Genomic DNA, 12,551 nt, shown 5'->3' on the forward strand with positions numbered 1-12,551 from the left:
TTGAAGAAAATAATTTGTATTTGAGGAATCAGAACTTAATTCCATCTGGAGAGCGTGCCCTCCCTTTCAGCCACAACCATGAGCTCCCAGAGCCTCATCTTTCCCTGAAACCTTTGACTTCTGTTCTTGCCAAATCCTGTCAGGCTTCCAGGCTCGTCATTGTCCCCTCCTTTCCTCTCGGCCCTCAGACGGCCAGCGCTGTCTTGCTATGGCTCTTGTCGTGGACTCATCTTTCCCTCAGAAATCCTCAAGGGGACCGTAGGCAGTCCCTGTCCCCCTGAATTCTTTGACATTTCAGTTCTCCTTTCTCTCTGTGTGCTCCCAGATGTCCAACGACTAGTAGCTTGTGGTCTCGGCCAGCCCCTTCAGGAAGAGACGAGGCCTGCATTGGGAGAGTGGAATGGCATCTCTAGCCCTGAGGATTTAGGAGGAGTGAGTCAGAAGGATACCACAGCCCAGATCCCTGCCCTCAGCGTGACCCCTGCGAGTGGTAAGGCCTCTCTTGTGGGTTAGGGGACAGGGAAGTGGAGGGCCCAGTGAGACTCAGGCTGTGGACACTGGGACATGGAGATGGTCATCGTCATTCATTAAGCACCTGCTGTGTCCCAGGCCCTGTGCTAGGAGGCATATTTCCAAAGATTGAAGCAAACTTAAGAGTCTTAACAGGCACAGAAGAGAGCTAAAGGGATTTGGGGCAGGTGGTAAGGGTGGACTATAGTGATGATGCCTCTCCTCCTATTCCCCATAGACAAAGCCCAGGATCAGGAGGAGCTTTCTCTGCCTCCTGGAAAGGACCCACATGCCTGGCCTGCACGTCAGGCCTCCCAAACCGAGGGTGGGGAGGGGCCACGTTCCCGCTGCCCAGTCTTTGTCTACAGCTGCTCGCTGGATGCACTAAGAGAGCAGGTGGTCAACACACAGCCCTGCAGGGCTCCCCAAGACCTCAGCCTCATGTGAGTGGCTCCCAGCCTCCCCCCCAACTCTTTACTGACATTTGTGCAGGCTGCAGGATAGGGAGTATTGCATGCTGTCAAATGAACAAGTGATAGAGGAGTGAAGATGGATGGCATGGATGGATAGATAGATGGGATGGTTGGGTGGATGGGATGGTTGGGTGGATGGGATGGTTAGGTGGATGGATGGGATGGATAAATGGGATGGATGATATGGATAGGATGGATATATGGGATGAGTGAGTGGATGGATGGATGGCATGGATAGATGGGATGGTTCGGTGGATGGGATGGTTGGGTGGGTGGATGGTTAGGTGGATGGATGGATGGATGGTTGGGTGGGTGGATGGATGGGATGGATAAATGAGATGGATGATATGGATAGGATGGATATATGGGATGAGTGAGTGGATGGATGGATGGATGGATGGATAGATAGATAGTTGAATAGATGGACAGATGGGATGGGGTGGATGGTTGGACAAATGGTCTGGAAGTGTTTGCAGATGGAAGTCTAAGAGTAGGGATTGGGAGGAGCTGGACATGTCGCATGGATCTCTTGAGGCCCACACTTCTCCCCTCCAGGTCTCAGTTCCTTGAGCACCCCTCTCCTACATCTGCCTGGCTGGACCCCAAGTTTAAGGAAGTGGCCGATCATTGTGCGCTCCTGCAGGAGCATGCCCAACGTTGCTATGTCCGAGGTGAGCAGCTGGGCTGGGGCAGGCTTGACGTTGTGTCCCCTGGGGGAGGGACTGTGCCCACTTGCCATCTCATTCGCATGCCACCTCCCCACCCCACCCCCAGGCCTGTTCCGCAGCCTCCAGCAGGCCCAGGCCGTGAGCTCCCAGGACCTTCTGGTAGCTGTGGATGCCTGTGAGGAGCTGCTTCAGGAGGTCGATATCACGCCATTCCTGCTGGCGCTTTGTGGCCACGCTCATGGGCTACCCCAGGCACCCGGGAGCTGTAGTCTCGAGGATGGCTCTGAGCCCCGTGACAGGGCAGTCCTGGCCCCAGAGTCGAGGTGAGACCAACCCCCAGCCCCAGCTCAGGGTATTTCTATAATCATGTCTTGTAGTGGAAAGAGTTCCAGGGTGAATCCCAGCTCAGCTACTTCTACCCATGAGGCCTTGAGAAGGCCACTTCCCTCTCTGGCCCTGTTTCCTTCTCTTGTACAGTGAAGGAGTTGGGCTCGCTGACCTCCCAGTCTAGCCCTAAGTACACTGACCTCATGAACTGGTGACCTCTGCTTTGCATTCAGGACTTTGGGAGTCAGGGAGGGGCCTGAGATGAGGTCCTGCCCTTGAGACTTACTTTGGACTTAGCACCAGGTGGAATGGGCCAAGGATGGGGTAAGCTGGGGCCAGGGCTAGGGGGCGGAGCACAAGCTTCTACTGCTGTCATTCGTCAGGGTGTGAAGGGACTGCTGGGGTTGGGGGCGGGGGTTGCTCTGACCGCCTGGACCGGGGAGGCATAAGGGCACTTTGGCCATCAGCCAGGGAATGTCGCCTTGGGGAGAAGGTCTTGGCACATGCAGAGAATGAGTTAGTAGGAGCCAAGTCCAGCCTGGGCTATAGGAACTAGGAAGACTCACAGTTTGGATCAGCAGGCTGGAGGAGCTAGGAGGGCCTGGGCTCAAATCCTGCGTCAAAACTGTGATGCTGGGCAAGTCATATAACCTCCCTGGGCCTCACTTTCCTTATCTGTGAGGTGGGGATGATAGCAGCACCTACTTCCCAGGGTTGTCACGAAGATAAAATGAGATGCTTTGCAAATCCTAAAGTGCTATCCAAATGCTATCCACTACTGCTGTTGTTATTAGGACAGATGCAGTTTCTGTCCTTGGAGAATAGGGGCTGGGGAAGGGAGGACACATTTCCTTGTGATAGGAATAAAAGGAATTCCTTGTATTGCATGATCCAGATGGTGATGCTGCTTAGAACCTGAGGGAAGGACGTAGAACCTGCTTGGGGAGGCCTGAGTGGGGACAAGCGGCTTCTCAGGGGAATCACTGCCAGGCACTGTGCTGATTCCTGGTGACATAAAGAAAGGCAGAAGACCGTCCCTGACCCCAGGAGCCCCCAGTCTGCCGGAGGCGACAACCTGCAGACGGCTCTGTGCAGACAAGATCCATCCAGGACAAATAGGGCGCATCAGCAAAGGCTTCCTGTAGAAGGAAGCCGGGGAAGCCAGAGGCAGAGATGAGGAGGGAGGGCATCCCAGGCGGGAGGCACAGCTAGGGAAGAGGCCCGGAGCTGGGAGATGCAAGGCCCGTGTGGAGAACAAGCAGGAGGGCCTTGTCCCAAGATTGCAGTCTGTGAGTGGAGCAAAGGACCAGAAGGGTAGCACAGGGCGAGGTTACCAAGGCTTGGAACGCCAAACAGTGTTTTATGTGACCTACAAGTTTATTGTGTAGGGAAGTGTCATGGTTGCTCTTGCCCTGGAGGAAAATCCTCTCGGGAGCTGAGAGGAGAATGTTCTGGAGTGGGGAAAGACTCAAGGCTGGCAGACACCCCAGCAGCTACTGCAGGGGTCCTGGGGGAGTGATGGGCCCTCCCCCAGAGGAGGGATGGTAGAAATGAGGCACATTCAGAGGCCGTGGAGGCAAGAATGACATCTGGGCTGTGAGCCTGGGGGGCTGGGAGGACTCTGGTGCCCTCGGCAGGATGGAGGAGTGCTTAGGGAAGGGGGAGGAGGAGCGCAGTTTGGGGCATGTTGGGTTTGAGATATTTGTGGGTCAGTGAGTTCTAGATGTCCAGCAGGCAGGTGGAGATGCCAGACTGGATAATTAGATCTGAGAATCATCTGCTTAGAGCTGACTGTCAAGACCATGGGAGCTGATGAGGGCCTCGAGGAGAACTGTCTGGAGAAAAGAGAAGAGAGATTAAAGGTCATGATGTGGAGGATAGGGCAGCAAAGGAGGCCAAGGAGGAGAGCCAGGAGAGAGGGGCCTCCCAAAAACCCAGAGAAGGAGAAGAGGGTCGTGGGGCAGGGTGAGCCAGGCATGGCCAGCACACAGGCTTGTGCAGCCTCTGGGCCCCCTTGCTGAGGGCAAGCAGGTCTGGCCCCTGGCCAAAAGTGGCTGCCTGGTCTGACCTCTCATCCTTGACTGCAGTGCAGAGGCAGAGGATTCCAGCGAGCCCGAAGCCCAGCGCATCCAAGGCCCTGGAGCTCTGGGGCCTGAGCTCCTGCTTTCCGAGGTGTGCCAGCTCTCAGGTGGGACCCACGACCGGCTGCACAGCATCATTCAGGTGGGGCCCAGGGCTGGTGGGCGGGAGCGGAGGCAGCTGCCGAGGCCCCGTCTGGGGCCCTCATCCCTGTGTGTCCCTGCCCCCGCAGGAGAAGTTCTTGGAGATCAGTCGCCTACACTTCCGAGCTGTGCCCTCCAACCCCCACTATTTTTTCTACTGCCCACCCTCCAGCAAACGTGAGGTGAGGTGTGCACCCTGCCGTCCATACCTCCTCCTTGATTGTCCCACGCTTTCTGCCCTCCCCCCAGCATCCTCACTGACCTCCACGTTCTGTGTCCTCACTACGCTGCCCCTTCTTCCAGCAGGATGAGAGCGCTCAGGATGCCCTGGACAGGAAAGTCAGTGACCTGGAGCTCTCGGAGGCTGAGCCGATAGGTGATGAAGGTGAGCTCTTGGTGTGGGGTGCCTGGGCAGGGTTTGTGTGTCCTGCTGTCGTCTCCTGCCTCTGTCACAGACAGCCTGCCCCATGTCCCCAGGAGAAGTGTCCGGGGGCTGCATCGCCACAGAGAGTGATCCAGAGCTGGAGGTGGAATACCGAGACAGCCGGGACCCCGAGCTGGAGCCTCCGGACTCAACATCGCTGTCTGACGAGGACACCATGAACCCAGATGAGGACTCCTTTAGCGTCCTGGGGGATGATGCTGCCTTTGGCCCTGAGGGCACCGCCCACGATTTGCCCCCTCTCTTCCTGCACCTTACATGCTCCGTGCGCCTCCGAGGACAGCATGACTCCATGCCGGTGCATACGCTGCCCACTTGCTTGGGTGAGCTTCTCCACCACCCCTGTGACCTGTCGCGGTGTCCCTGCCCCCACCAAGGCCCTGAGCCTCCAGGGGCTCCAACCCTTTTCTTCCATCCCTCTCCAGGTCAGGTCTTGACTTCTCTGGAGAGCCTGCCGCTGGGGAGTCGCCTGGCCTTGCAGGACCTTAGCGTTACCCTGGATGTCTACATTCTCACCCTGCCTCTAGAGGTGGAGCTGCCTCCAGCCTCAGACCCCCAGCACCACAGGTCAGGCGAGCCTGAGGCTCCGAGGGGCTTCTGGAGCTCCCAGGCTCTCCATCAGCGCTCATTAGCTCCCTTTTCCCCAGGTCTGTCTCTGAGAGCAGCACCTCTTTCCCTCGGTCTCCTGGGCAACCTTCTTCCCTGCGCTCCGATGACAGCCTGGGGCCCCCACTACCCCCACCAGACATAGAGAGGTATGATTACCAGAGGCTCGGGCTCCCACCCCTTGTCTCCTGTGATCCACGCTGACCCTGGCCTCTTCCCCTATCCAGGCAACCCGGGCTGTCCAGCCTCCCCTTGCCCCACAGACAGGCGATCGAGACCACCATGAGTGAGGTAAGACTGTTGTGCTGGCCCTGGCTCAGGATCAGAGACCTCAGTGACCCTGAGGGGGGCTGGTGAGGCAGGATTCCCCTCCTGTACCCGTTCCAGGTTCTGCACCATTAATATCTGTCCTCCCTCCCCGTTCTGTCCCCAGATTCGCTGGCTGCTCGAGGATGAGATGGTGGGGGCCCTGCGTCGGGGCGGTGCCCCCAGCAGCCCTTCCCTCCAAAGAGTAGCAGCCCACATACATGCCTCCCCTGGACGCTCCACCTGCCTTCGGCAGACGCTGCCTCTCAGCTTTGTCTTTGGGCCAGAACGCTCCCTGGTTCGATTTAAAGAGGTTAGTCAGCAAGCATCTATTAAGCACCTACTGTGTCAGGCAGTGTGCACGTGCTGAGGGTACAGAGAAGGGCAGAAACGAGTCCCAGGCCTCCTGAACCTCCCAGGCTAGGTGGGGAGGCGACATGCAGACACCTCTGGAAAGGCGGGGAGGGCACTGGCAGTAAAGGGCCTTGGGGCTCACTCAGGCGAGGAGCGGCGCCCCCTCTTCTGTGAGACAGAGGTGAAGGAGGCTTCTGGAATGGGAGATGAGGAGGACACGAGAAGAGGGAGCTCTCTGCAGATGGCCTCAGTTTTTCCATGAAATATGAGGCAGAGTTTTCAGCAGAAAGTAGGGGGAGGGGAAGCCATGGGAAGCTTGAGGAGGGGTGCAGAGGTCAGTGGTACTACCTCAGGGAGCCCAGGCCTTCCCAAGACCCTGGTCTCCCTGTGCCTTTGGGCTTGGCTTTGATGATCCATGTGCTGGAGATACCCCCCCCCCCAACGCTGTCCATGGCCTGAACCAGGCCCCTCCCATCTCATCTCTGTCCCACCCAGGAGTTCTGTCGACTTCATCTCCCAGGCCACTCCCTGTGCCAGGACCCCAACAGTGGTTGCTTCTTTGTGTCTGTCAGCCCCAGCCCTTGTGAGGAGCCACCCACCTCCTGGGCCTGGCTCAGTCATGAGGACCAAGCAGCACGCTCCAGCCCTGCAGAGGTGAGTGCCTGGGGTCAGTGGGGCTTGGAGCCACCGACGGCCTTCCTCTCTGAGCTCTGTCTCTCTCCCCGCAGGCTCTGCCAACCAGTCCCCAAGTCCCTGAGTCCCCTGATGACATCGAGGGCTCCACTCTGAGTACCTTGTCCAGTGGGACGCCACTGGGGTCTCATGGAGCCTGTGATAAGGAAGGTGGGCACCAGCCTCACACAGGCCCTGTGCCTGTCTCTCCTCTGACCCTGCACTGGCTTCACGCCCCTCCACGGCCTGTGTTTGTCCCCTGCCCTAACTTTGTGGGAGCCATCTTTGCTGGGGTGAGATTGGGTTAGGGGAGAGAACAGTGTGTGGGATCCATGAAGGCCTCACTGCTCTCCCCTCCCTCATCCAGGGAACCATCCCAGGCCCAGCCGAGGACAGAGTGTCATGTCCAGCCAGGGCAGTGTGGACTCTGACCAGCTAGGTGAGCTGGGGTTACAGACTCTAGCTGAGGGGTGGCAGGAGGATCAGAAAAGCCAGAGTGGTGAGGGGAGGGGACAGCGAACGTGGATGAACGGGGAGGGAAGGCCCCGAGGGGGTCACGGGTTCAGTGAGCCAGGCTCTTGTCTCCTCAGGCTATGACGGAGGCAGCAGTAGTGGCTCAGAAAACGAGGGACCAGCAGTGACCCCAGGGGACAAGGCTGTCCCCACACTGGAGGAACCTTCAGGCCTTACGCTGTCCCCGGGGCCAACCCCACACCAGCAGCCCCCACCCACCCTCGCAGCACCGCGGCTGCCCGACTTCTGGCTCCTTGTGCGTGTGATGCAGGATCGAGTGGAGCTTTATGCCCATGCACGGTGAGGGCCAACCCAGGCGATCCCAACTTAGCCCCCCTGAGAACCCAGTGGCTTCTGGTTCTTGCCATCCACCCCAGGCCAGTGCCCATAACCCTCAGGGCCCCCTGTATCCCCTAATGAGGGTTTGTCTTTGACCAGCTCCCCTTACCCCCACCTCCCCCCGTCACGTGCCCCCATGTGGTCCCAGGACACCTCGGGTGAGTTTCCATACCCTCCCCCCAATGAATGCCCATAACCACAGTGAGTCCCTGTGGCGCCCTTTGAGAGCCCTCATCATCCCAGTGAGGGCGGGTCCTTCAGCTGTCGCTGCAGATGCAGGCCACCCCCTACGGCCCCGCCGCAGCGAGGACGGTCTTGTTCCCGTATGGGCGGGAACACGCTTGTGCGTGTTCCCTCGAACGACTGGATGGATGTGAGCTCTCTGGGGAGAGGAAGGGTCCTTAGTGGCCCCAGAGAGTGAGCGCAAATGCAAGGAAGGCCCAGCTTAAGGCCTCGATGGTGGCCGTGTCTTGAAGAGGCCAGCTGGAGGCAGTAGCTCAGGAGCCTCTTGTCCCTCAAGCTGGCCTGTGGGCTCTGCTCCGGATGCTCCTGAGCTGACTAGCTGCTCTTAGTGGCTGTGCTTTTGCTCTAACTCCTGCTAGTGAAGCCTGTCCCTGAGCCGATAGCTCCTTCCCCATGTTGGCCAGTCTGTGTGACTCAGTTCAGCCTTCCCCTGACTGCCGGTGTGTCTGCCCGTCCCTTACAGGAGCCTCAGTCGGGATGAGAGTGGACCGGGCGCTGAGTGCCGGCAGCTGCAGCAGCTTCTGGCAAAGAAGGTCGGAGAGATCTGTCGGGAGGTCAACCAGGTGAGGTGAGGGGGGGCGGGGAGAGAGGGGGGGAGAGAGAGAGGGGAGAGAGAGAGAGAGAGAGAGACAGAGAGACAGAGAGACAGAGAGAAAAGGAGAGAGAGAGGGAGAGAGAGAGAGAGAGAGACAGACAGAGAGGGAGGGAGAGGGGAGAGAGAGAGAGAGAGAGAGAGAGAGAGAGAGAGAGAGAGAGAGAGAGAGAGAGAGAGAGAGAGAGAGAGGGGGAGAGAGAGAGAGAGAGAGAGAGAGAGAGAGAGAGAGAGAGAGAGAGAGAGAGAGAGAGAGTGTGTATGTGTATGTGTGTGTGTGTGTGAGACCTCAAAGGTCATCTGGCCCGATCTATACCTGACCACAATTCCCTGTGCTTCAACCATCCCCAGTGAACTGGGCTTCCTGCCTTCATTTGTAGGTGTCTCTTAGGGGATCTTATGAGCTAACTCCAAAGGGCTTTAAACTAGAAATGAGCCCTGGAAGCCAGGATAGGATCCTTAACCTAAGAGGCGCGGAACATGGGCGCTGAGCAAGGTCTTACCACAAGGAGGCCAGTGGGACCTTCCAGATATTGCTGAGAAGGAGTGGAGAAGCGCGGGGTTCCTAGTTAAACATCCAAACAAACAGAAGAGATTGGTGCTTTAACTGGTTGTCCAAGTTGTAGAAGGGATGGTCAGTGAACACCTAGGAAGGGAGCCAGTGATCCCAGCCGGCTGGTGTGGCTTCCCAACAACAGGCTATGCCCGACTGACCAGATCTCTGTTTTTTGGACAGGGTCACTGAGGAGAATGCTCTGTGTAGGTCTCATTTCCCAGCCCATTCAGAGATAGGGATGAAGAGAACCCAGGCAGGTAGATTTGAGACTGGCGGAAGGGGCCATGTCTGCCCCCCGTGGGCTCTGCTAGGGGCAGACTTTCTGTCCAGGACTTGAATCAAGGCAGATGAGCACCACCGGACTGGTGGGTCCACAGGCAGGGAGGAACAGCCAGCAACCCGGACACCAGAGAGAGGAGGGCTGAGAAATCTCGACAGGCTCAAGCCTTTGGACCAAGTGTGATAAGATGGAATGCAGTAACCATTTGTTTGGGGTCAAAGGGTCAGGCCAGGGAAGGCCTGTGTCCCCTGAGAGTCTTCTGGCAGCCTGGGCAAGGGAGATCTCTGTCTTGGCCTCCCCTCTGGTCAGAGCCCTTCCCAAAGGTGTGAAGCTCTGGGTGCCAGGGCCAGGAGCCTGTGAGGGAGGCTTAGTGGGGTCCAAGGACCTGAGAGTCTGTCCTGGCTTTGTACTGCACCAGCTGTGTGACCTGTGGCAGGTCATGCGGCTGTCTGGGCTTCAGTTCCTTAATCATTTAAAAAAAAAGAAGGTGGACCTTCCAGCTCAAAATCCAGGACACTGTGTTTGGCCAGGGAGGCTCTGGGAGGGGACCTCAGCCTGGTTTTGCTCAGTCCAGACCAGAGGGCAGACGCAGGAGTGACGCGGAGGGCTGATCGTGACTGGGTGTCAGTGAGACCCTAGAGCAAGGGGCTGCCCCGTGAGGTCTTCAAGCGGGGCCTGAACGGTGGCTTGTCCAGGATGTTGTAAAGGGAATTTCTGTTTGGATCTGGGTGAGTGGGGCACTGCTAAGGTCTGGCAAAGGCCCCTGACTTCCCAGTGACCCAGAACGCCTCTTTGGCTGAATGGCCACAGGGCCCTCCATCTGATTCACAGAACCCTCAGGGACCATGGGTCCTTTTAGCTTTCTGACTGCTCACCTTCTCTTCTCCAGCGGCTACTTCTTCAAGACCTCCATGATAGCCATGTCTGTAACTCCCTGCTTGTGGCTGAGAGTGAGGAGGATCTGTGGCGGAGTGAGACCCCATTTCATCCCCGCCAGCGGACCCTGCTGCCCAGTGATGGTAAGGGCCTGACACCCCTTCCCCTGCCAGCAGGCCATGCTGCCCAGTGATGGTGAGGGCCAGACACCCCATTCCCCTTACCAACGAGTACTGCTGCCAAAGTGATGCTGAGAATCCAAGCCCAGAAGGCAGGTTATGGTGCTGTCCTGTGCATCCAAGGTGCTCCATGAATGGGGCCAGAAGGAGTCTGACTGTGTGTTAGGGATGAACTAGGGGTAACTCTGATCTGAAGTGTTTCCTGTCCACAGATTATGCAGCTGATGAGAGTTGTACCCCCCGTGGCTACCTGGCAGCCACAATGCAGTTTGTGCCCGGCCACTTCTCCTGCAATGTTGTTTGGGGAACCGTGATCCGTGTGCATTCCCGACTCAAGATGGGGCCCAGCATGGGAGTGTCCCGGGGTAGGAGGACCTGGCAAGGGAAGTCCCTAGGCAGATGAGCCAGGGTAGGGGGAGGGCTATGGCATCATGAGGTGGGTGGGCTTGGCATGGGGGTGCTTGGGGGGATGTCAACGGGCAGGTTGGGGTACTGATACCTCAGCCTCGCTTGGCCTTCATTTGTGGGTTCCTGGCTGCCTCACTGAGCCCTAGCTGTCCTGCAGCCATCCAGGCACTCCGTTCTGTGCTCAATGCCTTCTCGGTGGTGAACAGGAAGAACATGTTTGTGTACCAGGAACGAGCTACTCGAGCTGTCTACTACCTGCGGTAGGAGGAGCAGGGGGGAGCAGGCTGCCTTGGGGCAGCAGGCATAGGGTGTGGGGGAGCAGGCATGGGATGTGGGGAACGGCTTCAGTGGGTGTACACACACCTCTGGCCCACTCAGCCCTACTTCCCTTCTCCTTGCAGGCTTCTGGAGACATCATGCAGTGAGAAGCTTCTAGATGGGGATGCTCTGCCTCCCTCCCTGGCCCTCTCCAGAAGCCAGGAACCCATCTGTCCTGAGGAGGCCTCGGCAAGTCACTGCCTCCCCATTGCCCCCCCAGAATTACTGGTCATTGTGGCTTGTCTGAGAATTTGGGTTTGGAGCCAGGCAAATCTGGGCTTAAATCCTCCGTATCTCACTCACAGGGCTTTGTGACCCTGGACAAATCATTTAACTACTTTGAGTCTCACTTTTGTCATCTGTAAAATGGGGATGATAATGGTGCCATGGAAAGGGTGCTGGATTTGAAATCAGAGGGTCTGGGTTCAAATCCTGACTCTGCCACTTACTCCCTATGTAAGCTTGGACGAGATGCTCCATGGCCCCTGAGATAACACCCTCTGCTGAGGGCACTGCAGCTGCTGGGCAGGATGTTTAAGCTCTAGGGCAATACCACCATTCTTCTGATCCATCGCTGATTACCCTCCATCTCCCTGTGCTTCAGTTCCGTGTTGAATCTAGGCCCTTTGCCTGTTATGTCTCTCTCCCGTGTCCTCCTCCCCCTCTGATCCTCCTGTCCTCTCCTCGCACAGGGCCCTCGATCCCCACTGGAAGTGGCCTCCAGCCGGAGCTCTGAGACAGCCCGCCCCGTGGGTCAGGTTGACCGACACATTCAACTCCTAGTGCATGGTGTGGGACAGGCAGGTGAGACCTATGGATTGATCTGGGGCAGCCTTCAGTGCTAGGGACCAAGTTAGGAAAGACAGGCCCCTGGGAGCCTGTCCAGGGGATGACAGTTGTGTGCATTTGTTTGGCCTCAGGCAGAGATTGCTCGGGAGACCATAGTAGCTGTGTTCAGTATCTGCAGGGCCGTCCTGGGGACAGAAGGCAGGCACAGGGCTAGTGGAGGCTGGGCTAGGCGGGGTCTGGGAAGCTGCAGGAAGGTGTGCCTGTCTCTGGGTGAAGAAGGTTCTGATCACATGCACTCTCTGAGGTCTGTGAGCTCCTTGCCATAGGACCATTTAAGGTCGGGCCAAACCTTCTAGGCATGCATCTGTGCTTTTGAGAGTGGAGCTGGGCAGGGAGTGCCTCCCCCAGTCTGGGTAGCAGCCCCACCCCTTGCCCGCCTCTCTTTGCCATCTCTGAGACCCAGGCCACACCCTGATCCCATTCTCCCTCCTCTCTGCCTCCTGGCCTCTTCCATGGTCTCTCCCACATGCACGCCGAGGGCCAGCAGCAGCCCCCTCACCCCCAGCTCGTCTGCCTCCAGCAGCACTGACCCTGGCTCAGGCCACCAGTGCCGCTCTTGAAAGCAGCCTGCCCTGGCCCCCAGCTAGCTCTGCTTGTGCCTCAAGTGCTTTATATCTTACATAGCCTCACAACCCTGGGAGGTAGGGAATATCATTACCCACAGTGAGGAAACCAAAGCTCAGGAAGCTTCAGTGATTTTCCCAGGGTCACACAGCCAGGAAAAGCTGCAGGAGGCATCCAAGCCTGTGTCTTTCCTTCCCATTGCCACACAGCAGGCTGTGCCCCTCGAGCCAGTTCTCATTGCAAGCAGGTTTTCC

General features: G+C 57.7%; 1 protein-coding gene across 11 annotated transcripts in view; it reads left to right on the forward strand.

Moving 5' to 3' along the window:
• The window catches only part of SZT2 (SZT2 subunit of KICSTOR complex), an 85,947-nt gene that overhangs the window by 41,507 nt on the left and 31,889 nt on the right, over window positions 1-12,551 (forward strand). For 10 of the 11 annotated variants that reach the window (XR_013487410.1, XR_013487411.1, XR_013487412.1 and 7 more), the window contains exons 25-46: window positions 326-490; window positions 749-953; window positions 1,539-1,654; window positions 1,758-1,974; window positions 4,066-4,201; window positions 4,290-4,382; window positions 4,504-4,585; window positions 4,678-4,965; window positions 5,068-5,209; window positions 5,290-5,397; window positions 5,476-5,539; window positions 5,682-5,867; window positions 6,404-6,562; window positions 6,637-6,751; window positions 6,948-7,019; window positions 7,171-7,393; window positions 8,139-8,238; window positions 9,993-10,122; window positions 10,371-10,523; window positions 10,724-10,826; window positions 10,968-11,073; window positions 11,577-11,688. Coding sequence is in view for 6 of the 11 variants with exons in the window: in XM_020975458.2 (XP_020831117.2) it covers window positions 326-490; window positions 749-953; window positions 1,539-1,654; window positions 1,758-1,974; window positions 4,066-4,201; window positions 4,290-4,382; window positions 4,504-4,585; window positions 4,678-4,965; window positions 5,068-5,209; window positions 5,290-5,397; window positions 5,476-5,539; window positions 5,682-5,867; window positions 6,404-6,562; window positions 6,637-6,751; window positions 6,948-7,019; window positions 7,171-7,393; window positions 8,139-8,238; window positions 9,993-10,122; window positions 10,371-10,523; window positions 10,724-10,826; window positions 10,968-11,073; window positions 11,577-11,688 (3,075 nt within the window). In the remaining 5 variants the exon portion in view is untranslated. The remainder of the gene's footprint in view (window positions 1-325; window positions 491-748; window positions 954-1,538; window positions 1,655-1,757; window positions 1,975-4,065; window positions 4,202-4,289; window positions 4,383-4,503; window positions 4,586-4,677; window positions 4,966-5,067; window positions 5,210-5,289; window positions 5,398-5,475; window positions 5,540-5,681; window positions 5,868-6,403; window positions 6,563-6,636; window positions 6,752-6,947; window positions 7,020-7,170; window positions 7,394-8,138; window positions 8,239-9,992; window positions 10,123-10,370; window positions 10,524-10,723; window positions 10,827-10,967; window positions 11,074-11,576; window positions 11,689-12,551) is intronic. The other variant, XM_078156589.1, reaches the window with a different exon arrangement.

The sequence above is a fragment of the Phascolarctos cinereus genome, unplaced genomic scaffold, assembly GCF_003287225.1.
Source record: "Phascolarctos cinereus isolate Bilbo 61053 unplaced genomic scaffold, phaCin_HiC Scaffold_5;HRSCAF=322, whole genome shotgun sequence".
Classification (NCBI taxonomy): domain Eukaryota; kingdom Metazoa; phylum Chordata; class Mammalia; order Diprotodontia; family Phascolarctidae; genus Phascolarctos; species Phascolarctos cinereus.